Source organism: Pan troglodytes, chromosome 10 (genome assembly GCF_028858775.2).
Source record: "Pan troglodytes isolate AG18354 chromosome 10, NHGRI_mPanTro3-v2.0_pri, whole genome shotgun sequence".
Lineage (NCBI taxonomy): Eukaryota > Metazoa > Chordata > Mammalia > Primates > Hominidae > Pan > Pan troglodytes.
In genome coordinates this window covers 27859679-27886685 of record NC_072408.2, presented here as the reverse complement: position 1 = coordinate 27886685, position 27007 = coordinate 27859679, and the positions used below count along the sequence as shown (strand labels likewise).

The 27007-nt window shown below is 34.8% G+C and overlaps 1 protein-coding gene across 9 annotated transcripts in view; it reads right to left on the bottom strand.

Moving 5' to 3' along the window:
• Positions 1–210: 210 nt before the first annotated feature.
• Positions 211–27007, bottom strand: part of SLCO1C1 (solute carrier organic anion transporter family member 1C1) — a 60980-nt gene continuing 34183 nt past the window's right edge. For 4 of the 9 annotated variants that reach the window (XM_009424943.5, XM_003313535.6, XM_009424939.3 and 1 more), the window contains 6 exons: positions 20325–20520; positions 16145–16310; positions 13054–13238; positions 10043–10107; positions 2520–2740; positions 211–1127 (listed from right to left, as the gene is read on the bottom strand). In XM_009424943.5, the coding sequence (XP_009423218.3) occupies positions 954–1127; positions 2520–2740; positions 10043–10107; positions 13054–13238; positions 16145–16310; positions 20325–20520 (1007 nt within the window). In that variant the 3' untranslated portion in view covers positions 211–953. Of the gene's footprint in view, positions 1128–2519; positions 2741–10042; positions 10108–13053; positions 13239–16144; positions 16311–20324; positions 20521–27007 lie in introns of those variants that run through there. The other 5 variants (XM_003313536.6, XM_063785490.1, XM_009424940.5 and 2 more) reach the window with 4 other exon arrangements.

The window sequence follows — 27007 nt, the reverse complement described above, 5'->3', positions numbered from 1 at the left end:
CCACACTCAGACTTCCCATCAATTCATCCATCACTCTCCATTCCTGTTGTAACACCTACATTTATTGTAGACTTTCAGAAATTCACCTTTCAAACATGTTTTAGGAACATGTCATGTATATAAGTAGGAAGTTGCTTACATATATTAAAGTGGGGCAGTATTATATTTAACAATAGTTTTAAATTCATTGAATTCATAAAAGAACAATAATTGGGCATGTTAAAATCAATTTTATTACTTTACAACCATAGTCACTTATAGCGCCACACAAAAAGCACATGTAAATTAATAGTAGGAGAGCTATTAATTCAAAATTCTAATCCCCAATATAATTTGCTGCTACACATTTCTATATAAATTATTGTATTTCAAAGAAAAGGAGGAGCTTAAAATGAAATCTTCCTCTCCATGTTCTGCTCCATCCTAAGATCATTATTAAAATACACAGATGAAGACAGCTATGGGAGAAAATACTATAGGAGTAATACTTGAAGGAACCCAAGGTATGAGTTAATTGTTAGCAGTATTTGCTTACTCTAGACACATTACACAGTTCAGAAATTACTTTAAATATAACCATGTGTGACAATAGAGACAATTGTTCTTCTAGGAGTACAGCTAATATATATCAATGAGCACAAAGCAAAATAAAGTGAAATAAGTAAATGATATAAAATAATTTATATAAATTAAAAAGTTCAAAATTAGTTTTATCATCTGCATCTTCCATTATATGTTTCAGTATATTTGTTATCAGTTATATTACCTAATGCCTAGGACCAAAACAAAGTAGACATTTTTTGAAAGGAGAAAGAAATTACAAATTTAGAGCTCTTTTGATTACAATTTATTTGTTTGCAAAATGTCCACCAATTAGAAGACATGACTTCCAGTCATCATGTTTCTAAAGTTGGGTTTCCTTGCCTGGCCAGTAGTTGGGTTGTAGCAGATGATCACTTGTAGTGTAATTTTCCTTTTGGAATCTTGTAGACACCATTGTTCTTTCTCTCTTGGTTATAAAACTTCTGTGTTTTGAAACATAATTTTTCTTTAAAATGAAAAGTACTGCAATGCTTAGGAGAATTGACACTGTGCCCAGTATCACAGTTAGTCCCAGATATATATGTCTAGAAGAAGAGAGAATCTCTGTTATAATTAATGCAACAACCAACTTGAAAGAAAATTTAAAAGGTAATAATATCATACTGATGGTTTTCTTTAAGAATGTAGATTTGGTGGCTTATATAAAAGACTGTTTTATGAATACTGACAGACCGTTGAAGGCAGTTTATAAAATAAAGCAATGTCTTAGTAGCACCATCATTTTTAGTTACTACTAATTACATAATCAGTTTCATCCTCTCTGTAAATTATTTCCTTAGACCAGGTAACCATATCCCTGTTTGCCTAGAACAGCCCCAGTTTATGCTAGTGTTGGCCCAGTATAATTTTAATAGTGTTCCTTTTCACACTCAAAAGTACCCAGTTTTGAATGATAAATTATGTGGCTACCCTATCCTCAGACCTTTCCCAACTTCATTTCTTAGGAAAACTTGCATAAAGAAATGCTAACGGGAATTGCAGCTCTGAGTAAAGCAGAATGATTTCAGAATAAAACAGAGATTTAAATCAGTTTATTTCATGAGAAGCCTATAGTTCTATGCTTTGTCAGAAGATGCTAAGGTATGGAAGGACAGGTTGAATGTCTCATTCTGGTTACCTTGAAAACATACTCTCAATCTCTGATTGAGTTGCATTGTCTCTACATTACAGTTAATACAGCCTTAGCAAAAATGTGAGGAAATCCTAAATTATACTCACAGATTGGGTCCCTTTCAAAGACCAAAATAAATTTCACGCATAGCATCAAAACCTATTAACTCAAACAAATTTATTCGAAATGGTGTGCCCAATTCACATCCAACTTAGATGGTTCAGTACCAAGTTTATTTCTCCAGAAAATGCTCAGTTTGTAAGTCTTTTAAACAATCTTTCTTGCTTTTAAGCCATTGAAGCATTGCTTTAAGCAATAAGGGACTAAATGTTTAATGAGCTGAACTGAATGATACCATAGTGAAAAAGCCACACCACCCAACCCCCATATACACTCACCCACACAGAGAAAACCTTTTACTTTTATGCATTTCAAGTACGAGAATAATTGAACATTAGTTTGGCAATGAAAGCCGGACAGATTTAGAGCCAAATCCAACTCTTGCCCAGGGGGATTATATCTGACATAAGTGGTACAGTTTGGCTCAGTTTGAAAAAGAATAAAAATCAAACCCAAGATGTGACCTAAATTTAAATACCTCTGAATTTCAGGGAAATACTTGCCCATTTGTGTGCATAAACTTTCAAAATTCTACTGTATTCTGGACACTTGTCATATTTTAAAAATGATTACTCATTTAAAATGGGGGTCAAGGTAATGAATAGGGACAAAATCAAAGATCTAATCAAATAATATAATTATTCTATGACTACAGATCACACTTTTTGATTAGACTATTCTTTACCTTACAAGCAGTGAAATGACATGAAAACTTGTTAGTGTCAGTGGCATTGTGTAAATCTGGGATGCTGTAGCAGTGAGATGCGGGAATGCTTTTGATTTGGTACCTGAAGACATTTGAATCATATAATCTGCATGATCCTCTACTTCCACATCTTTTAAATCCCCATTTGAGGCATGAAGTATCAATCAAAACTCCAAAATACACTGGAGCTGGGATTCCTGCTGTGAGAAAAATAATTGCTGTTAAAAACATATGCACATCTTTTTGTCTATGAACGATTATCTGAAACCACTTACTTTAATTACTGTTTTGGAGATGAAAGGCCATCAATTACATGCTGAAATCTCCCAAACCTATCTCTCTAATCCAGTCTTTTCTCATAAGCTCCAGAATCATGCAGTAACTGCCATTTATTTATCTCCAGAAGCATGTCACTCAGGCACTTCAAACTCAACATGAGCTCAACTTCTTCCCCTATAGACCTGTCCCTTTATCAGTGGAAGCCCAGTCATTAAAGCAGACTTGTGAGTTATCATTGATCCTTCTTTCTCCTCTCTCTGGCTATCACTACATTTAATCTGTCCCTGAATCATACTGAGTCTATCTATTAGGTATATCTTAAACACTTTCTCTTCTTTCCATTCCAATTGCCACTCCTTCTACCCTAACTTAAAGCAACAGCCAATTCATGATTCCTTGGCTTCATTCATTAACCTTCTCAAATCTATACATCATACAGAGGTTGCATCACTGAATTAAGTAGGTGACTTCCCAAGACATCTGTTCCAAAAGAAGAGTAGTTAACTGAACATTGGGTCTTTCTACTTTTGTGGCCTCACTTTGGGCAAGATTGTTGTCTTACATTTCAGACTCAAATTTTCTTGGATTTCTTTCAGTGACTAAAATGTTCTCTCCTCCTGTCTGAATGCCTTGTGTAGTTTCGTTTATCCCAAGCAATGATTTTCTCTTATTCACATTCTTAATACACACTCACTTTTAAAATCCAAGTTTGAACGTTTTCCTTCAGTTCATTTTGATAAACTAAACTGCATTAATTCTCGTTGTTTTACATCTCATAAAACTTTAAATACTCCTGTAATAGCTTGTTGAATTGCCTTCTCTGCTAGACTGTAAGCTCACCACGGTAGGGAACATGTCCTCCTTATTCATGCTAGAAACCCTAGTAGGTTCTCAGAAAATGTTAGGAATTTAATCCCTCCTTAGGGAGAAAAGGTGTCTCTCATGTGCAAATATTAACGAAAGTATCTTAAGCAGTTGTTCATAGCTCAGTGTATATTTTATATGTTCTAAATTGGTGGTTCATTAACATTGGTTATTTAGTCTGTGTAGACTTTGGGATTTTGTTTTTTAGTTACTGGCCAATAGTTGAAAGCTAGGAGATTTCATATAAACTTGCACACTTCTGAGTTCTCTTAAGAACTATGTTGTCTGGCAGTCCATGGTCATAGTTGGCTGGAGTTAAGCAGCAGCTGCCTCACTCCCCCAACCGCTGCCTACACTTGGAGTCCACCGCGAGTCCATACAGCTTTCTCTCTGCCTACATCACTCATTTCCATCAACTGTCTGGTTGTTTCCGGCATTTGAGTTTTAACCTTTTTTATATATGTTTTCTTCTGTTATAAAATTGCTTTGTATGCTTATATGGAACAAAATAATCTCACTAAATTTTTAAAGTCATCTAAGAATATTTATGACACTTCTAAATTTCAGATTATCCATTTGTTCTTTGAAAACAAATGAAAATATTTAAAAATATTTTCTATGTAAAGGTTTACCTAAACTTTGCAAATACTCATGTAAATAATTGATTCAATCCAGACTCATAGATGGCTGCTAAAATTTTGGGTGAAAGATTTTTGGGAAACAGAATGGTGACATAATCTCAAAGTGTCAAATTATAGGTGACTTATTAAAACTGCAGAAGGATTTTTGCAATGGAGAAAACTGGTGGACACCACCTTCACCAAGGGACCAAAATTAAAATTCCAATGATGGTATAAACTGAAATGATGTGTTTCCTGATATGATTTACTAAGCATCATGCAAATCACCTGTGTAGTATTGCCACCAACAGTATTTTACCTGGACATACTCAAAAGCAAACAAACACATCCAATAGTTGGGATATTTTACAAAACAACTGGCTTTGCCTCTTGAAAAAAATATAAATGTCACAAAAGAACAAAAAAATAAGAATGAGGAATTTTTGGAGATTAAAAAAAGGTAACTAAACGCAATATGTGGTCTTTGACCTTGGATCAAAAGAAAAAAATACAACACTATAGAAGACACTATTGTTATAATGAAAGAAATTTGAATGAGGGATTATATTAGATAGAGTAGCATATCAATGTTGAATTTCTGAAGTGTGAGAATGGTATTGTGGTTATATAGGACAAGTCTATATATACACTTGTTCTAGTAGAAGAACACAAGTTGAGGGCTTTGGGAGTGAGGTGTCAGCATGTTCACTACTTATTTTCAAATGGTTCAGCAAAATATTTGTATGCTCAGAGAAACAGAGGAGAGAGATTTCTGGTTTTTGGACACAGTTGATAAATCCCAGTAAAAGTTATACAGTTATTCATTGTAATTTAAATTTTTTTGTAGATTTGAAATTTTCACAACAAATGGGAGAGAAAGAAAGAGGGAAGTAAAACCTATGGATTAAAAAAGATTTTAGAGATATATCACCTAATGCAATTGTGGACCTTGTTTGGTTCTTAATTCAAACATACATGTGTAAGGAAACATCAGATAATTTAAAGAATTTAAGCAGTAACTGGGTATTTGCTAATATTAAGAAGTTATTTTTTAAGATGCAAGAATCACCAGATTAAAACAAGTCATTATGGTTTTGATTAGAAGAGCACACCAAACATGTTATAGAAGAAATACAGTAGTCTGAGACTTACTTCAAAATAAGCTAGTTGGGTAAGTAGTTAGGGACACAGATGTCCTAAGATGAGCTTTGTATTGATAATTGTTGAAATTGGGTAATTGATAAATGGGAGTTCATTGCTATCTTTGCTGTATACAAAGACACTTCTTGCTATCTTTGTATATGTTTACATTTTTAAATAACAAATGATCCCCTCTATCTTGCGTGAAACCCCAAGAACAACAAGAGCAGAAAATTTTGCATTAAATTTGGATTATTTGGTGCCTCAAAAACCAACCAAATAGATGATTTACCACTTAAAAAATCCAGGTGATAACCAATTTTACATTACCTTTAATGATGTGAAGACAAGCCAAAAAATTCAAATGTTTGCAATTTTCTGTACGTGGTTTAAGATTATTATAATAGAACATTTTCAAAAATTCACAAAAGCAGAGAGAATGATATAATTAACCCTCATGTACCATCATAGCTTTGACAATTATTAATGTTTTGCCACTGCTGTTTCATCTCTCTCTCCATTCTGAACTCTTTTTTTTTTTTGAGACAGAGTCTCCCTCTGTCACCCAAGCTGGAGTGCAGTGGCACAATCTTGGCTCACTGCAACCTCTGCCTCCTGGGTTCAAGCGATTCTTGTGACTCAGACTCCCCGAGTATCTGGGACCACAAGCGTGCACCACCATGCCAGGCTAATTTTTGTATTTTTAGTAGAGATTGGGGTTTAGCTATGTTGTAGCCAGGCTGGTCTCGAACTCCTGGCCTCAAGAGATCCACCCACCTCAGCCTCCCAAAGTGCTGGGATTATAGGCATGAGCAAATGTGCCCAGCCTGAACTCTTATTTTAATATTTTAAAGGTAATCTCAAACATCATGTCATTTCAATTATGTATATTTCAGCATGCATCTCTACCTGATGACATTTTTTAAAAACATGACCGCTATGTCATTCTTACTCCTAACACATTTTATAATAATTTCTTAATTTTATCCAAAATGTAGTACATATTCAAGTTTTTGGATTGTCTCCAAGGATTTTTTTAGTTCGTTTGTTTTTATAAGGATCCAAACAAATAAACATGTTGTATTTAGTTGATGACTCTTTATAGCAATATCCAATCTTCACTTTTTTTCTTACTAATGGTTTTTGAAAAAAAAAGACAATACCAAGTCCCATAGGATATGCCACAGTCTGGATTTAATTGCTTCTTTATAACATTATTTAATTGATTCCCCTATCATCCATTTTTCCTAGAATCTCGTGGTTAGATCTTGTTAGATTCAGGTTCAGTTTACTTCAGGCAAATGTACTGTGTATTTTTTTATTCTGTCCCAGTTAGAAGGCACATGCTACCTAGTTGCCACTCTTAGTAATGCTAAGATGCGTGTGAAGTTCAGGCTATGTCAGTCTGATCCCTCCATTATGAAGTTGCTCACCAACTTTCATCTAAAGCTTTTAGCTATTTTTAAGGTTACAAGGCAGGATTTTTTTTTTTTTTTAATCTATGCTTCTTATAGAAAGTATTTGGGTTTTTCTCGAAGAAGGAATTTTCCTTAATTGACTAATTTGGTTACTTTGACATACAGTTAATAGAAGAAAGGCAGGATAAATGATTTTTTTCTCCTTTATTTCTCAATTTTGAGAATAATGACTTGATGTCCTGATATTCTCCAAATTTTTAAAGTATCATTATAAACTCATGTGTTTTAATATATTCTATGTATTTCAATAAACTGCAGCCATTATTGTTACTACTGCTACTACTATTTTGAGTTTCAATTTATCTCACCTTGAGGCCAGTCTCCTCAAATTGGTTCTGTTCCCTTGTGATATAGCCTTCTTAGGCTTTGATAGCTTATTCATTTTCTAGTATAAAAAAAGTCCCATAATCATCTCATGCATTTTCTACCCTAGGCCTTGAATCAGTCATTTCTCCAAGGTGCCATATGCTTTTACTGAGAGATTATATTTAGATATCACAGATTAAGTGTCGTGGTGTTCATTTCTTCTGGGTTTCAAAGTTTCTAGAATTTTCAGGAGATGGAACTATAAAATACACATTATTTTAAAATTAAAATATGTGAGTTCATATTGATGTTTTAAGTTCAAATTTAAGAATGAGCTTTATTTATTTATTTATTTATTTTTTATTAGATGGAGACTTGCTCTGTCACCCAGGCTGGAGTGCAGTGGTGTGATCTCAGCTCACTGCAACCTCTGCCTCCCAGGTTCAAGCGATTCTCCTGCCTCAGCCTCCTGAGTAGCTGGGATTACAGGCACACGCCACCACACCCGGCTAATTTTTGTGTTTTTAGTAGAGATGGGGTTTCACCATGTTGGGCAGGCTAGTCTCGAACTCCTGACCTCAGTTGATCCACCTGCCTTGGCCTCTCAAAGTGCTGGGATTACAGGCATGAGCCACCGCACCTGGCCTTTGAATTTTTTTATTTTATACTTGTATCACTTTTCTATTTTACTAAAAATATTAATTCCAAGTAATAACATTTCAATTGCTTTATCTTAAATATATAATAGTTTCAACATAAAAATATTGATATTATTACTAATAATGACTACAAATCCAGTTAATCTATGAAGATTTGGCAAAAAATTTTATTTTTTAAGGCATTTAAAGTTTTTCATGCATGCTTATTTAACCAATGTATGCTTATGTTAAACAGTTTGAGTTTAAGATTTGGTTATTTTAAATTTTATTTTCAGTTATATCAAACCTTATATAATTTTGATTAAATAATCATATAAAAAGCTACATTTACAAAGTCTTACTTCCATCCTGAACTTTATCCCTCTTCCCTTTCTTCTACGGGTAACCATTTTTTAAAATTAGTTTTTAGTTGATGCTTCCATTGTTTCTTTTTAAAAAAAGAGCAAAATGCCTTAGCACATGCATATCATATTTCCACCTTTCCACATGTAACACCAAAAACATCATACAATAAAAATTGTTCTCCATTTTGCTTCTTTTTACTTACTGGAGATCACTCGGTAACATTAGATAGATTTTCCCCATTCATCCTTATAGCTCTGTTACGTGTGTGTAGTACAGTTTATTCAACCAGTCTCCTACCGATGGACATTTAGATCACTTCCAGTTTTTTGCTATTATAAAAAGTCACAATTATTGCACCTATTCATAATGATTAAATTTTATAATTTTTGCTAGCAAATTTTTGGTATAATTCTTAGAAGTAAAGATATTAGGTTAAAAGGTAAATCTATATATAATTTTACCAGTTATTGCCCAATAAAGAACATTTTCCCAACAGCAATGTATAAACATAATCTATTTTTCCATACATTGCAAACAAAATTTGGTAATTTGTCAGCCTGATAAGAAAGGTAGTTCTAACTTGGCTCTATTTATGAGCTAATTTGAGCATCTTTCTATATATATTATAAGGCAATTACATTTATTTTTCCATGAAAAATTCACATCTTTTGCTCATTTTTCTACTTTGTTGCTTGTTTTTTCTTCTCAAAACTTAGGAGTTTTCTTTATAATAGGAATATTAGCCAATTGTCTGTTACATAAATTGCAAGTTAGTCATGTGCCATTTGACTTTGCTTATGATACTTTTGCCAATTTCAAATATCATTTTTGTCAAATCAATTTTGTAAATCATTTGTTTATGTTGGAACAATTTTTGCTCTGTAGGCTCCATCTATATTCCCAAACACAGGTAGATATGGGGGCCAATTCTTGCCAGGCATATACTACAGGCTCAATATATGACACTTTTCTAGCTAATACATATTTTCATTATAGAATTAGAGCCAGTCATGATGCCATATAACCCTATTTTTGTTTCTTTTTCAATGTTATCAGGATTCTATTATCTTGCTATGCAACCATTTTATATCAAGATCTATGTAAACCAAATTTAATTTCAAATTTTTTAAGCTTTGAGTTTTTCTTTCTGGGTTGTTCCTTTCTAACAAATGGCAGTGAAATATTCAAAATTATTTTATTTTTTAATATATAAACTCTTTAAGGATAAAAACTTTATTTGTCTCATTCACTGTTTTCTATAGGTTTTAATCAATATATATTTAAAAATTTGGTAGTCAGAAAAAACATTTCAATTACAATTTAAAGTATGACCTACTCAAATTTATTTGCTTGGCTTAAATAATACCTTATTTTTCTACCTAATAACATAAGGGATAAGCATTGAGAGTAACTCAAAGGAATTCTTTCCATTTTAATAACTGAAAAAAATTATATTTAGGCTTCAGCCTTTCTTATTAATTTCTGAGAGCTCTCTTGTTAAAGCCATGGATTTTGTAAGAACACACAAGTACTAGAAAAGGTAAGATTGTTAAACAAAAATTATGATTAATTTCACAAAATCTCTGTTGTATCTGGAACACAAAAGAGGCAATATATTTCTGTAACAAAAGAAGAAAGGAGTCAAGAAAAGGAGGAAGGGAGCAAAGAAATGAAGAAAGGAATAAAAAAGACTACGAACTTTGCCACCTACAACATATATTTATGCATGGCAATTCTGTAAAAATATGTAGAAAAGTCTTCAAAATACACTTACGGTGTCTACCATAAATTAAAGCATAGGTTAAACTTACCAAGAACTCTTATTGCTAATGTGTAGATACCCAAGGCAAAAGACTTAAGCTGTGGCTTAATGCACCTAAAATCAACAAAAGCACCATTACAAGAAATATATAATCCATTAAAGCAAATAGAAATTTGAAGGATAATCTGCCTAACATACATGAAATCATGTTAGAATTCAAGTGCCATTTATGTTGAACCCATTGGTGTGCTAACATAGGGAGGGCAAAATACGTAAAAGCCACATTCCATTTCATGCAATGCTACAAGAAGTTTATAATTAATATTTCTAGAAACTACATCACCCATACATGCCATATTCAAATGGTGCTAGTAAAGTCAAATTTAATTACCAAAATAGCAAAGATTCAGAATAAAACTCAAATTCCTAAGAAATTGTTAGAATTTTTAAGCAACAATAAAGAATTAATAGCCAAAAATTTTTATGGCTTTTTGTCTAAAAGCACAGGGCCAAAGTGATCAGAGTAGATATAATCACTGTAGCATGATAAAAGTTGTTGCTAAGGGAATTTAAAAAAATCAGAGGCCAGGCGCGGTGGCTCACGCCTGTAATCCCAGCACCTTGGGAGGCCGAGGCGGGCAGATCACGAGGTCAGGAGATCAAGACCATCCTGGCTAACACAGTGAAACCCCGTCTCTACTAAAAAAAAAAAAAAAAAAAAAAAATTAGCTGGGCATGGTGGCGGGTGCCTGTAGTCCCAGCTACTCAGGAGGCTGAGGCAGGGGAATGGCGTGAACCCGAGAGGCGGAGCTTGCAGGGGGCCGAGATTGCGCCACTGCCCTCCAGCCTGGGTGACAGAGCGAGACTCCATCTAAAAAGTAAATAAATAAATAAATAAATCAGAAAAGTGCAAAAACACCTAAATAGTAAGAGTGTCATTAATATGACTGTAAAGCTTAAACTGATTGGCCTATGAAATTTAATAGTAATCATAATGATATATATAACTACTGAGTGTTAACCACACTACTAAGTACTTCTTACATATTATATCATTTAGTCTCTGCTTTAAAAGAGGCACACACAAAAAAAACATGACTTTTCTTCTTCAACCCAAGGGAGTCCTTCTGACATCAAAATTCACAATAGTTAATATGAAGGACTAGTGGTTAGAAAGATGCTTTCTGTGGTAAGCAACCTGATTCTACACTTGGCACAATATAAGATATTGAAGAAGTAGCCACAATGTTCTGGAAAGTCTAGGTCAATGTTTTGCCATTTTGTCAAACTCAGGCTGCCATTTGTAAATGCAACTGTCTCATATTCTCCATGCTGTATTTCCCATATTTGGTGAAAGCTGTTTTGAGAATAGCAGGTTTGTGGATAATAAGTTCTATTTTCTGTTTGTCATTCCTAAACAATTTCTATGATAAAAATTGTGGGAAATTAAAAATGTGTACAATACTTTGGTTAGTCTTACTTTAGAAAAAAATTAGTATTTATCCTTGAATATAAGAATTAATTTGAAAATCACCCAGTCCATCTCATAAATACTGATTTCTAGTAAATGTTGACTTTTCATGTTTAATAATTTTATCAAAATTTTTATTATTTTAAGTGATTTTTATCAGTTGTACAATAGAAATATTTGCAAAGCTAAAGCTAACTCAATTAGAATGAAAATATTATAACTGAGACTTCTATTTTCAAAACTGTTTTACAATTTGGATTCATGTAATTGTTACAGATGTATGATAGGAAAATCAGTAAAAAAAATTCGAGCACAAATTGTGTTTTAATAGGAGAAAAACCTGTAGGGAAGTTGAATGATGATATAAATACAGGAAGAAGGAAATATGTAATGCTTGTCGCTGTTAAAGTAGTTGTTATACAATTCTGACCCAGGTGATGTTGGTTATCAAATCACTATTTTTTAGGTCCCATTAATTACATTAGAAAGTGACTTACATTTAAAACTGTTATTTTTAAAATAAAAATATTTATAATATACCAGAAATCAATATTTAGTTACTATTTAAACTTATGATAAAAAATTTTTATGTGTCAATTTATAAATATGCAAGAAGCTACATACTTTTACAAATTTGTTTAGGGTTTTATAAGCAAAAATGGTTGAAGTCCTTGATATGGTCTGGCTCTGTGTTCCCAAATCTCATCTTGAATCGTAATCCAAATTGTAATCCCCACATGTTGGGAGAGGGACCTCTTGGGAGGTGATTGGCTCATGGGTGTGGCTCCCTCATGCTGTTGTTGTGATAGTGTGTTCCCACAAGATCTGATGGTTTTATAAGAGGCTCTTCCCTCTTCCCTCTGTACTTCTCTCTCCTGTGCCTTGTGAGGAAGGACTTGTTTGTTTCCTCTTCCCCCACTATTTTAAGTTTCCTGAAGCCTCTCCAGCCATGCGGAACTGTGAGTCAATTAAACCTCTTTCCTTTATAAATTACCCCGTCTCGGGTATTTCTTTATATCAGTGTGAAAATGGAATAATACAGTCATTAACATCATAGATTAGGAGCCTCAATTTACCCAAAGCCATGAAATCCTCCACAGACAATTGCAGTCATGGCAAAAATATACAGATAAAGCAATATATATATATATATATATATATATATATATATATATAATAAATTCTAACATTGTTGTATTAGATGAGCCTTAAATATTTTATAAATTGTATTTCCCATGATTTGGCGAAACTGTATTTAATCTAAAATGCATGTTACCTATGCTAATTATTATTATCACCAGCGTTAGAAGTAGGATACTATATTTATTAAGCAACTCTAGTGATGTAGGCACTAACATTGCTTCCTAGACCAACACTTTGCAAACATTTTTAACTAAGAAAACTTATATTCAGCCACATTTTTGTATAAATACCCAGAGTGCGATATATATAAAAGTGAAACAAGGATGTAGGACAAGTTCCTTGGAAAAACTAAGAGGAATCGTAGATCCCACAGAAAAAAATTTAAACCATTGCTCGAGATGATTGTGTCTTATATTAAAATTAGAATAGGGAGAATCAGTACTCACCTCAGAAGTAATATGTATCCAGGTATGCCACCTAGGGATAATGTATAGGATGTGATGACTGAAATTACAAGGAAATACAGAAACATTTGGGGACATCCATTGTCTTTCTGACATCTTCCCACTATGCCTGAGGAATTTCCGGATTTAGAAGCTGCAATTCCCACACAAGTGCAGTTGTAAAATATCTGTAACACAATAGGGAAAAGTCTAATTATTTCAGTAACATTTAAATAAAGTTAAAGACAGTTATTTTTAAAATGTTTACAGTACCGTAGCCATGCATTATGTAAACAATGAGGAAATATTCTTTTTTTTGTATTACAGTATATTGAGCAAAGCAAAATCTATATAGATACAACATTTCATTATCTAAAGAGCAGGTGGTCGATCTACAAACTACTAATCCTATACAACAATTTCCCAGCAAATCCTGCCGAATCTAACCATACCTTACCTCCTTCGCTACCACTTCCAATTCTACGTAACCATTATTTCTTGCCTAGATTGTTACAATGCTCCCTTTATGTGCAACTTGTTTCCAATCTTATCTAGCTAGAATCTGTTTTCCACCCAGTAAGTAAAGTGAACCTTTAAACATGGCAGTCAGACTGCATCACTACCCTCAACCTGCCAGTGGTTTCTCATTATACTTGCATGAAACCCCACATCCTTATAACAGTTTACACTTTTTCTGTCATGTAGCACCTGGATGCCACTCTAATCTCACCATTCAGTGATCTTCCCTCTCTTCTTCTGTGTAAGCCACACACATGACCCTTGCAAAGACCCCATTTTGCCCTTTCCAAACTTCCCCTCAAACCTGGCAAGTTCATCCATGCCTCACAGCCCTGCTATTTTCTCTGCCCGGGCAGCTCTTCTCCTTGGTGATTATACAGCTGGCGTCCATACTTTAGTTCTCTGTTTAGAGGTTTTAATAGAGACCTTCTATGACTATCCGTTAAAAAAAAAAAAAAAAACAACTCCCATCTCTCCATCTTCTTATTCTAATGTATGTCTTTTTTTACAGTGCTTCTTACTACCTATCAGGATATCCTGTATTTACTTATTTTTAAAACATACTTTCCCAACAGAATGTAACCTCCATGAAAGCAGAAACTGCTGCTTTGTTATTATGCAACTGGGGAATGGAATAGACTCTCATTTTAGGCATTTGATAAAACTTAGTTAAGTAAATGGGAACAATTTGAGGATATGACATAATTTACAGTGGCTATGAGAAAAAAATAATTCTGGTGCATAAAACTCAACTAAATTTTGACTGAAGAGAGACAATTTGTATAACTCCTCAATAGTTTATTTCTGTAAATTTTATTTATGAATGCATATATATAATGTTATCATTTTTAATCACAAAAGAGTTTGTGAGTTTTTAGACCGTAAATAAAGCTGGCATTTACTTTTCTAGAAAGAGTAGTAATATAGATTTTTTGTAATGTCAAGTTGAAACCTTTGAATCTTAATTCTGGTCGCTCACTAGATAAATGAGTTAAGCAAGTCCTTTGTATCTCAGTGCCTCAGTTCTCACAGGAAGAAAATACTGAAAATAATGCAAATTATTTCAGGACCATGAGATTTAAATGTAATTTTGTTCTTTTAACACCAATCTTTAGCCTTTGCTTGTAATGTCTTTTATAAATGGTAGCTCTCATTACAAAAAACCTTCATGCAGCTGTGAGCAAAAATAACAGTAGCTGAAAGAAAAATAACAAAGGAAGAAAGCAAAGAAAAGAAAAAAGAGAAGCATGAAAACATGTTTCAGATGAGTAGGTAGTCTTATTCATTGTTGCTAGAAAACCAATCCTTTCTGCTGTAAATAAGTCAAAATAATAATACAATGAACAGAGTAAATTAACAAACTTAACTGTATATCTGTGGATATACAGCCTAAGTATTCATATCCAGTTGATAAGGATATATAAATAAATGAGATATATGTGTGGTCTAATTTTCTGCCCTCTAGGATTGTCAAATAAAGGCAAATTTAATCAGTCACAAATAGAAAGCAGTCTCAGAGAGCAAGGATAAGGAAGAGTCTGTTTGGGACAGGAATGGAAAGGTGTGCTGAGAAGGGTGAATCTGTTAATGATTGAAGTACTTTACATCCTTCACAATTGCTTTCTGTTAAGGATTGAATATTTGCCCAAAATTCATATGTTGAAATCCTAACCTTCAATGTGATGGTATTTGGAGTAAAGCATTTAGGAGGTAATTAGTTCATGAGGGTGTAGCCCTCATGAATGTGATTTTAGTGCCCTTATAAGAAGAGGCAGGAGACCTGTCTCTCCCTGTCTGCTCTCTGCCATGTGAGGATAAAAGGTGAAGATGGTCATCTGCAAACCAGAAAGTGGGTCCTCACTAGGAACCAGTTCTGCTGGCACCTTGATCTTGGACTTCCCATCATCCAGAACTATGAGAAATAAATGTTTGTTGTTTAAGCCACCCATTCTATGGTATATTTGTTATAGCAGCCTGGACTGACTAAAATAGATTCCTACCTATATTTCCTACCTCATCTCCCTCTTCTGCCCTATGGAAACCCTCCATTCCAGCCCACCTGCCCTTTCATTATTATACAAATTGGCTTGATTTTCCAAAGTTGTCCTAGAACCATCAACCTCCTCATTATCAGATCCCTGACCCCAAGGGCTAGAATCTCTGGAGCTAAGCCTCCTAATACTGGCCTCTATTTGTTCATTCCCTAAAACCTCCAAGGACCACGGATCTTAGGTTCAGGGGACATGGATCTGAAAGCATATCTTATTATGATGATCATGTGACAGACATTCTAATTCAGGGCTAACACTTCTTATAAGCAAAATGAGAGAAATAGACTAAATAATTACAAAAGCTCTTCCACCCTATTTGATGACTCTAATTCTCACCCTAATTTTTTCAGCAACTCCAGTACCACTAGGAATGGTTATAACATTTTCTTTTTCTACAAAAAAGGACCAGGCAGAGGTAAGAGGCAAGCCTCCTACTAGTAGTGGTCTGCTGTGAGCCCCCATAGAGTTTTGTTGTTTATATTGTAACAGGACCATCGCCATATACTTGAGAGGTGATTTCTTACAATATTTTTTCCACTCCTGTTGGAGGTTTGACAACCAGCAAGACAAGCTGATACATATGTGATTCCATTTTCACCGCACATGGGTTCCCATTTTGTCTCTGAACATTTGCATCTTGAGTTGCAATCTGAAAAGAGAGCTCGTTCATGATAAGAGACAGGTTTGGTTCTGAAAAGAAATATAACAATATAAAATATTATCTCTTAGCAGGTAGCACCCGAATATTTTCAAAAAATCAATGTTCTTGAGTGATATAAATGATACTACCAACAAAATTTGCCTTTTAGAAACACAGTTGTCATCAGAAATGGCAGCTTCTGGTCATGAAATGTGAGTTTACTAATAAACAGCTTTCTCTTGAAAGTTATCTTTAGAGGTTTACAAATTCACATGATGTCCAGTTCTTAGCTTATAGCTTTCAGTCTACAGTCTCTAGGATTTTCTAATATACTTCTGTGCAAAGGTGTATAAAAATAGCTAACAAGGTAGAAAAGTAAACTTTTAGAGCAATTTATGACACTACTTCAATGCATCACAGGTGGGGTGTGTGTGTGTGTTGTGTGTGTGCAAATTTCATTCAGAATTGTTGTCTAAGTATGAGTGGAATGGATGTTACTAATGGTCCAGTAAAAGGAAAAATAGCCAATCAGTTATCAGTTAATTGTCTTTCAGTGTTTGCAGGAGTTACATGTCCTCTTGCATGTGTGTAACCAACAAGTGCATTCCCAGTTCATTCAACCTTTCTCCTGTGTATCCTCCCAGTGTATAGTGGTCTTTCATATCTTATAGCATCCTTTCTTACTCAAATTCACAAGTAAGTTCAATGACTTACCCATTTGTTTGTTCATAAAATTTTACTGGAAGCCTAATAAGTGCTAGCTCTGGGAGAATAGGAGATAGTTACAAACATTAATGAGACAAAATTTGCGCCCCCCACCCAAAATTGGCTTTTTTGGGTTATTTCACAAAATTGTGATTGCATTCTTTCTTTACTCCTTCATTTTTTTTTTTTTTGTTCTCTGCCATTTGCTTTTATATTTACCCTTCATCTCTCCCAGTATTCTCTCTCCCTCACTTTTTTTTTTCTGTCACCTGAATGGCCTAATCCTTCTGGTTTTATCCTTTTTTTTTTTTACTATTCATATTCCTCTACTCTTCTCAAAAGGAACTTTTGCAGTGGTATGTCATTTCTATCTGCACCATATGTGCCATTCATTGGCCCTCCATACTTCATTTTTTCTGCTCCTTATTTTCAAATTTATTTATTTGCTTATTCCTCATATCTTTCCTCCCATTTTTTATAAAGATAGCTGAGGAGCTTGAACAAACAAAAAATACACTGAACTGTACAATCAAGAGAGGCAGGAACTATTTTTGTATTCACTCCCATATGTCCAGAACCAGGAATAATTCCTGCCACACAGCAAGCTAAGAAACAAAATTTCCAGTAAGTTAGTCAATTAAAAAATGATACTTTATTTTGGAGAAATAAATTAATCACTTGAGCCTCTGCCTCTGAGAAGTATTGTCATTAATGATGGCAACCATAATTTCTTAATCAATGTAATACTTCATCTAGTAGAACTGGTATGATGAATTTTGTCACCTCAAAAGTACAAACCAAAGACCTCTGAGATGTCTCCAAATAGTGTGAAAGGGTACTGAACTAGGCCTTCTGAGATGTGCTATAGGAATGTTTAATCCTATTCTCTTCCATAAAATTTTGATTGTTAACTGAGACTGTTTGTATTATCTGAAAGTATAAAACTGCCTTTTAAAGTCTAGAATCACTTAACTCTGGAAACTGTAGGGCTGAGATTATAGAAGGTTGGAGCTGGAGGGAACATTGGAGTAATCTATGCCAACCTCTCATTTGGCAGATCGAGGAAGTCAGCCCCTAAGTGGGTGGGTAACATGCTCAAATTCACACTGCTTGCTAGTGACAAACCTGGAAACTGAACCCTGCCAGGTCTCTTGATTGTAAATTCTTATGTCCACATCAGAGTTGTCCTTGTTATTGCAGAAGAGAGATTTCTTCCATTATCATATCTAAGACTTCTCTTCAGTTTTCTTATTGAATATTCAGGTCAAGACAGCGTTTGGAATAAAGCCACATGGAAAAACCCATGGGAAACATTTTATATTTTATAAAGAAAAATACTTTACAGTATTGAAAGTTTAATTTATCATCAGGGGCAGGAATCAATGGGATACATCTTTTCTGAAGGATGTGCTGACAGTAGATTTGTAATTTAGAATTTTAATTATAAGAAGAGTTTTAACAAATATGCCAGAATGTTTATGCCCAAATGAGATTTCCTTTCAAAATAGTTACGCTGAAAGATGAGAGCTTTTCCTTAAAGGTTAAATCTTTGCCCTTGTTAAGAATATTCTCAAAAATATACAAAGAAATTCAAAAGAAGAGTCTTAGAATATTTTAAACAACAGTAGCATTACTGCAATACAATTACAGTCTTTCAAGGTGACTCCTTTGAAGAGGCTAGTACTCACTCAATGAAAATATTACCTTTTATTTGTTTAAAATATTTAATCTTTGATTATGTAGGAATACTTTTAATGGGAATCTCAAAGTTTGCTTTTGTTGTCTGCTTTGTGTTTACTTTTGGCTTAGAAATTATGATGTAGAAAGAATGTTCTACTTTGAGTCACGCCTGTGTTCAAACCCCAGATCCATGCAGTTGCCTTTAAACAAGGATAACAAAACTAAACTCATAAAGGTGTTTTGAGGATACAATGAGATCATGAAAGTTAAGATGTTTTGGAAATCACAAACTATAAAGTCCTCTACAACTGTCCCTCTACCGTGAGGATTTCTGGGACAGTTAAAGATGGCACTGGGCTTCTGCTCTCTCCAGAATCTTCTTCCATTTCATTGTTACAACTAACATTCGTAATCCATATCACTGACTTTCACTAAGGCAGCACTACACTCAGCTGAGTCTAACAGTGTGGCTGTGATAACTCCCAGAAGCCGTAATTTATGAACTTTGCATTCACCAATCTTCCTGAACATAGTAGATGGCCAAAACTATAACAGGCGCTCATTTAGCAGCAGATGAAACCAGGTTAATAAAGGTGATGGAAGTTGGAACATAGAGACAAGACAGATAAGCAGGGAAGCAAGAGTAGGAAGGGAGATGGACAGCAGGCTGTAAGCAAGAAGCCACAGAATAGGCAGGAAACAGAATATAGTGTCAGGAGTGTTTGCCTTTGAGCCACAGGCAGAGTTTCAGGTGGCCAGGCAGATACAGTTGGGAAGGCCTTCCTGGCACATGATGGAGACTCGATAATTTTTTTAGAAAACAAATAATGCATATATAGGTGAAATGATGAAGAAAGTTACCTCTGGAAACTCATGTGAAGTGGTAGAGTGATGGGAAAGACTCTCAATGGGCAAGGGCAATATAGTTCCTACAAGATCCAACCTTGTATTGAGAGAGACTCTGGAAACCAAGCAATGTAATCACCCACCCCATACAAGATGAGAGGCCTGAAGGCATCACTAAATATTCTCCTGACCAATTGCAAGACACTCAGCTAAAGAGAACTTTCATGGGGAACACTGGGTTGAAGGACAGGCGTTGTTTCCTGAAACTTTACATGATTCAAGCACAACAGCAACTATGGAGGATTGCAAAGAGGTAACTCCAGTTCCTCAGACGTTCAAAGGAGGAAAAAAACAATTGTTTCCATGAATGGCACATTTAGCTTGTGTCAGGCAAGTAGCATTCACTTTCATGTATGTTAGCTTGCTTAAACCTTACAAAAGTTTAAAAGGTAGTTATTACTTCTGTTTTTAAGATGGGAAAATTGAAGTTGGATTAGTTTAAACCACATGTACATCATTTCATTAAGAATAGACAGAGGCATTATTCAAGGTTTGTATTTCTGCTATCATGTTGTTTTTCTAAATTAATCAGGTTGGTTCTCTAGTGTAAAATATGGGTTTAGCAATTTTTATATTTCTCTACAATCAAAGGAGATGACAAATTTTGGTGACAATAACAGATTCTAAGTATTGTCAGTTATTCCACAATAAAATACTAAGTCGCTTACCATAGTTATGATGTTTAAAAATCAAATTCCTTTTTTGCAACTCCACCAATAATTGATTTAATTAAACAAACCAATATCCTCAAACTATTTAATGAGGGAACATACCCTTGGTAGGAGACAGTTAGTCCTGCCACATCAGAATTTTCACAGCCCAGTGCAAACAGGGAAAGAAATAGGAGGTAACCAAAGACAGATGATCCCAAGTAGAGTTTTGCAGCTCCACACACACTGATGCTGAATTTTTTCATAACTATCCCCCCAGAGAATATTCCAAGGGCCACTGCTGGAATGTTGATGAGCCCTGAGAAACAAGAAAAATATATGATTTTGTGAATCTCTAAAAAAGATTTGAGTGTACTAACACAAACTTTCTAAAGACTATTTTGTCACTTTAAATTATAGAAATAGTCACTATCATCTACTGACATATACAAAGAGTGTATGATGAATATCTAGGTTATAGATTAATGGTGGTACAACTGCACAGTCTCAGGTTCTGTCTAGCATAGAGTATTAAATTAACAAATACCAAATGAATCAATAAATCTTTCTGGTCTTTCTTGTCTAATTTCAGCATTAACAAGTACAATTAGGTAGCAGTTAGGTGCCCATTAATGTTCTTTAATGTCGTGTATAAAAAATAGATATAGAAAACTTTTTTTTAAGTCTTGATTTCTATTTTCTGTCTCCCACCCTGGCAAGATTTGCTTCTGTTGATCCAGCTTGTTAGCTTTGAGTGTGGTATCCTTCCTAATAACAACAATCACCACCTATATTTACTTACTTATAATGTACCAGCCACTGAGCTAAGCATTTGATATGTTAATATTATCACATTGAATTTTCACCACAACCTTAAGAGTAGGCATATTATTAGCCTCACTTCAGAGAGCTATTTGTTCATAGCCACAGTTAGTAAGTGGGCAAACCAGATTTGAATGCAAAGAGACTGATGTCAAGTCCTATGCTTTCAATCACTGCTATGTTGCCTCTCCTTCAGGGGTTTGGGAAATAGTATCCTTGATAAATAGATGTACATTATCTTTTTGGATAGATGTGCAACCTCACTAGTAATCTAATAACTGTGAGCTGTAAACAACACTAGGAAGAGGTTCAATTTAGTAGTTAAGAGCTTAGACTCTGGAGACCCAGCTGCCTGGGTTTAGATCTCGGTTCCACCACTGAGTAGCTGTGCAACTGCAGGTAATTCTTTGAATGTCTCTAAACCTGTCTCCTCATCTATCATATGGAGCTAATAATAGCATTGTTGAGGTAACTAAATTCCATTATTTGTGAAGAGTTATCAGCACAATGTTTAGCACAAAAATATCATGCAATTAATTTCCATCCATTCGATTTACAAAGATGAAAATATTGGAGGTGGGGTGGGGAATGGAACCCTTGTATTGCAAAAGACTTGGGAAAAGAGGCACTTTGGTGCCATTTGTTGGATTGTAAATTGTAACTCTAAAGAAGAACAATCTGGCACTCAACAATAAATAAATTCTCTGCTAATTAGAATTTATTTCTCATATTGTCTACCTATCAATCATTGATGTCCATGTTTTCTTGAGGTTTTGAGATAATACATCTCTTTCAAATAATAAAAGGGCTAAAGTTTGCATGTACTCTAGTCAACAGATAAGGTTCAAAGACAAAATCAGCATTTGCTGTAGTTAAAAATAATCTCAAGTAGCCATGTCTGACTTACAACCCAATGTGAAATTGTAAAATAAAAATGAAAACACTGACATCTAGTGATAATGACATGCAAATTTTCTTCTTTCTTTCCCTTTTTTTTTTTGTTCTTTTAAAGTTTATATATTTAGTTTCTTAAGAAAGCATCACAGAACCCCAAATATCAACATACAATGGTCTTTGGCTTGCTATTACATTATTTAAAAAATATATATTGTGGGAGATCAGTCAGAGTGGCAGAAGAAATTACAGGAATAGAAAGAAGCAGACCCTCTTGGAAGGCTGGGGGTGGTTTGCATAACTTCACATAGTTTGGCTGAAGGCAGCCAGATTCTCTTTTCAGGAGCCAGAGAACTTCAGGCACAGATACAAAGGAATATAGGGGAGTTTATCTAAATAGCTTATTTATTCATGTGGTCCTAAAATCAACCTTTGATCATTCACAGGCAGGATGGCCATCTCCGGGGTGGGGGCAACCAGGTTAATTACCCACAGGTGTGTTGACTCAAAGCCTTTGTCAATTAAATCTGTACTAAACAAATGCAAGCGTTGCCAGTCTGGAGGGGCAGCAAACTCTCTTGGGCCCCTAGTGCCGGCAGCCCCCTGGCCTGCTGTTTCACTGATTATCGGTGTCTGAGTATGTGTCTCAGCCGTTGTGCAGCTGGGGACTGCAGGACAGACCCCCGCAAAATATTTCTAACATGTACAGATGATAACAAAGGGTCATTTTGTTTCATCTGTTTTTATTTGACCATAGGTTGTATATGTTAACATTAAAATTATCATATTAGAACTCAGCCCACCTTAAAGGGGGCATGATCATGAAGTCAGTGAAATGGAAAAGAGAAGAAATGCCAACTTTTGCTTTTCCAGCTGAACTGAGGTTGCTGGGTATGGCAAGCAGCAGAGATGAAAATCTGGAACCTTGAACAGCCAAAAGTCAACTTAGAGGCACCTGATTACTATTTCAAAAACAATGAATACATTATAGAAAATATATCAACAAACCCAGTTATTTAGGACCCAAGTTAATTAATGTTAATATTTTCTCCTAAATTTTCTGATTTTTTAAAATGTGGAGGTAGATAAAATTAGTTCTCCCTTTGTTTCAGGTTTCATCTTCTTTCTCCTGAAGTAAGTGCTGCTATGAATTTGATATATATCCTTGAAGTGCCTACTTTTACACACACACATACATGCACTGAATATATAAAACATAGTACCTGACTATGAATGCCTTCCACAAAGCCAAAGCTGACACAAACAGCAGGGTCCTACATTTTATCTCTCAATTCCATCCCCCAAATTGGTTTATGAATAAAGTATCTTCTGAAAACCAAACTCCGAACTGAAACCTTCAGAGCATGTTTCTAGCATTTTATTTTATTTTGTAAAGTACCAATTGAACCTGGACGTAAGAAGTAATAACACAAGGTGTAACCTTGTCTGTACCTATGTGCCTATTGGATTCCATTGACCTCCCAGACCCCCAGCAGCCTAGAATAGCCTGAGAACTGAAATGGGATAATCCTAGGGACAACTGCACCCTCAGTATAAATTGTTAAAAATCAGGAATATCCTTTCCTGATTTACCTCTTTTTGGTGGCTAGTGTTTTCTTGAAACTTCCACAACATTTCATGTATTATCTTGACTCCAGATCCTTCCACACAAGATATTTGCTTTGACTGATAAAAACCTCTACCCTCTTTCTCACACTTTCATCTTTTAATACTTTCTTATCCTTTTCTCTTGATTTAGGTATCATCATCTTCTGCTTGAGAATTCTTCCTGGTTCTAAGATTAGGTTTGTTCTCCCAGAGTACTCTGAGCTTCCCCTAAGTAGAGTTCCTTCTCACAGGTTCCACCAGCCATATGGGGCTTCCAGGGGACATATTTGGCACCAGGGCTCAAAACTTGGTCATCAGAACCCCATTTTCTCGCTCATCAGGAGTTCCTTGTGCAGGGGCCCATAGGCAGCAGACTTGATGCTTTAACAGTTACCTGCTAGCTTTTTCAGTTTCTGTATCGCACCCTCCAACCAAACCCTCAAAGGAAGAATGGTGAATTGAATTGAATCGCATGTTCTTTCAGTGGTTTCCAATAAAATGTGCTAATTGAATAAACCTTAGTGTATGTATAGCACTTCTCCTGCATATCTTACTCTCCTATTTCAAGATAACTAAATTATAACACAACTCCAAAAAAGATTAGTACATTTCAAATATAATGTTGGCTTGATTCTCCCTTTCAAATTTCACAGGATGTATTAAGTTGTCCATGGTGGGTCAAGCTGATAAAAAATTTCCTTCACATCATATAAGATGTGTTTCTTCCCTCCCCAGGCTTCTCTTTCATTTTAGGTATTTTTAAATCATTTAGTGAGATAGAAATTAAACTTTGATTTATTCTCCACCCACATCATAAAATGTGTTGATCTAAAAATTTTTACCATCTACCATCAAGGAAGTATTCCAAATGGAAATATTAATTTACACTAGCGTCTAAAATTTGTTTCAATTTATTTTCTGTGTTTTCTTTTGAATTCAACATGCATATTTACCCAGATATCAGAAAACCTTAGATACATTTAAGAGCTAATTTATTATTATATTGTTGTTACATTTTATTATATAATTATTATTGTTTTAGCACACTCATCAGGTTAAAGATCTTATTCCTTGATACTGATGTAAAAAGGAGTTATGAAGGATGTGTAAAATGTTTGAGATGGTCAGCACAATTACAATAGACTGCAAGCTAGAAACTTTGATTTCCAAACCGATGCCTTGGGTTGAAATAGTTATGAGTTATAATAATAATAATAGTACTTGGAGATGTTTTAGAACTTCTCTCCTAGTAAAGTTCATGTTATATCCTGGACCTTCACAAAAAATAATAATAATAATAATGTTTTTATAAGCAACTTTCCTTCAAATTATTCTTTTAATTTTTTCCTACTTGTCTGTGTAACACCTCCAAAAATTGAGAATGATAATCATTGTCATAAATGATAGTTGATATATCTTGTCTACTAGAGATCTTGTCTACAAAAAGCATTCTGAGAAATTATGCAAAAATGACTAAATTATTACAGTCTCTGTATTGAGAAGGAAAAGATAAGATCATTTGTATGTAACTTAATATTTATAGGAGAAGCTTAAATTGAAATAAAGCCACACACCTACAACCATCTCATCTTCAACAAAGCTGACAAAAACAAGAAATGGAAAAAGGACTCCCTATTCAATAAATGGTACTGTGGTAACTGGCTAGTCATATGCAAAAGAATGAAACTGGACCCCTTCTTATCATCATATACAAAAATTAACTCAACATGGATTAAAGACTTATGGGTAAGAATTTAAACTATAAAAATCCTGAAGAAAGCCTAGTAAAAACCCTTCTCAGTATCACACTCGGCAAAGAATTTATGTCTTTGTCCTCAAAAGCAACTGCAACAAAGCCAAAAATTGATAAATTAATTAAACTAAAGAGCTTCTGCGCAGCAAGAGACACCATCAAGGAAGTAAACAGAAATTCTACAGAATGGGAGAAAACATTCACGAACTATGCATTTGATGAAGATCTAATATCCAGACACTATAAGGAACTTAAACGAAACAACAAGAAAATAACATATAACCCCATTAAAAAGTAGACAACGGACATGTACAGACACTTCACAAAAGAAAACACGTGGCCGGGCGCAGTGGCTCACGCCTGTAATCCCAGCACTTTGGGAGGCCGAGGCGGGCAGATCACAAGGTCAGGAGATTGAGACCATCCTGGCTAACACAGTGAAACCCTGTCTCTACTAAAAATACAAAAAATTAGCCGGGCGTGGTGGCGGGCGCCTGTAGTCCCAGCTACTCGGGAAGCTGAGGCAGGAGAATGGCGTGAACCCGCGAGGCGGAGCTTGCAGTGAGCCGAGATGGCGCCACTGCACTCCAGCCTGGGTGACAGAGCGAGACTCTGGCTCAAAAACAAAGCAAAACAAAACAAAGCAAAAAACGTGTAAGCAGCCAACAAAGATATGAAGAAATGCTCTTCATAAATAATCATCACAGAAATGCAAATAAAAACCACAATGAGAAACCATTTCACACCAGTCAAAATGGCTTTTGTTAAAAAGTCAAAAAATAACAGATGTTGGTGAGGCTGCGGAGAAAAGGGGATGCTTGTAGGTTGTTGGTGGGAATGTAAATCAGTCCAGCTATTTTGGAGAACAGTTTGGATATTTCTGAAAGAAGTAAGAGTTGAACTACCATTTGACCTAGCAATCCCATCAGTGGGTATAAACCCAAAAGAAAATAAAGTATTCTATCAAAAGGACACATGCACCCATATGTTCATCACAGCTCTATTCACAATAGCAAAAATGGGTGGAATCAGTCACCCATCAACAGTGGATTGAATAAAGAAGTGGTATGTATACACCACAGAATACTATGCAGTCATAGAAAGAATGAAATCATGCCCTTTGCAGCAACACAGATGGAGCTAGAGGCCATTATCCTAAGTGAACTAACTCAGAAACAGAAAACCAAATACTACATGTTCTCACATATCAGTGGGAGCTAAATATTGGATACACATGGACATAAAGTTGGGAACAACAAGACAATGGGAACTACTGGAGAGGGAAAGGAAGGAGAAGAGAAAGACTGAAAAATTACCCATTGGGTACTATGCTCACTACCTGGGTGACAGGTTCAGTCATACCCTAAACCTCGGCATTATGCAATATACCTTTGTAACAAACCTGCACTGTACACATACTCCCTATTCCAAAATAAAAGTTGAAAAAAAAAAATAAATAAATAAAAGACAAAAAAAAAAAATGAAAATCTAGCTGCCTATCCAAATTTCTTTCATTAAAAATCTTTTTAAAATTCCACAAACTTTAAAAAGCAAAATCATTTCACAATATGCTTCCTAGCTCTTGAATTTAAATTTTATTGTCATTTATTTTCCTTTAATGTTTTTCCACAAAGTTAAAGTAATTAACTTGAGAAAAAATGCTATCTCTAAACTTTAGAAAGAATGTGGCTAACATTTAAAAACACGTACAGGAAGACTAAGTTGTCGT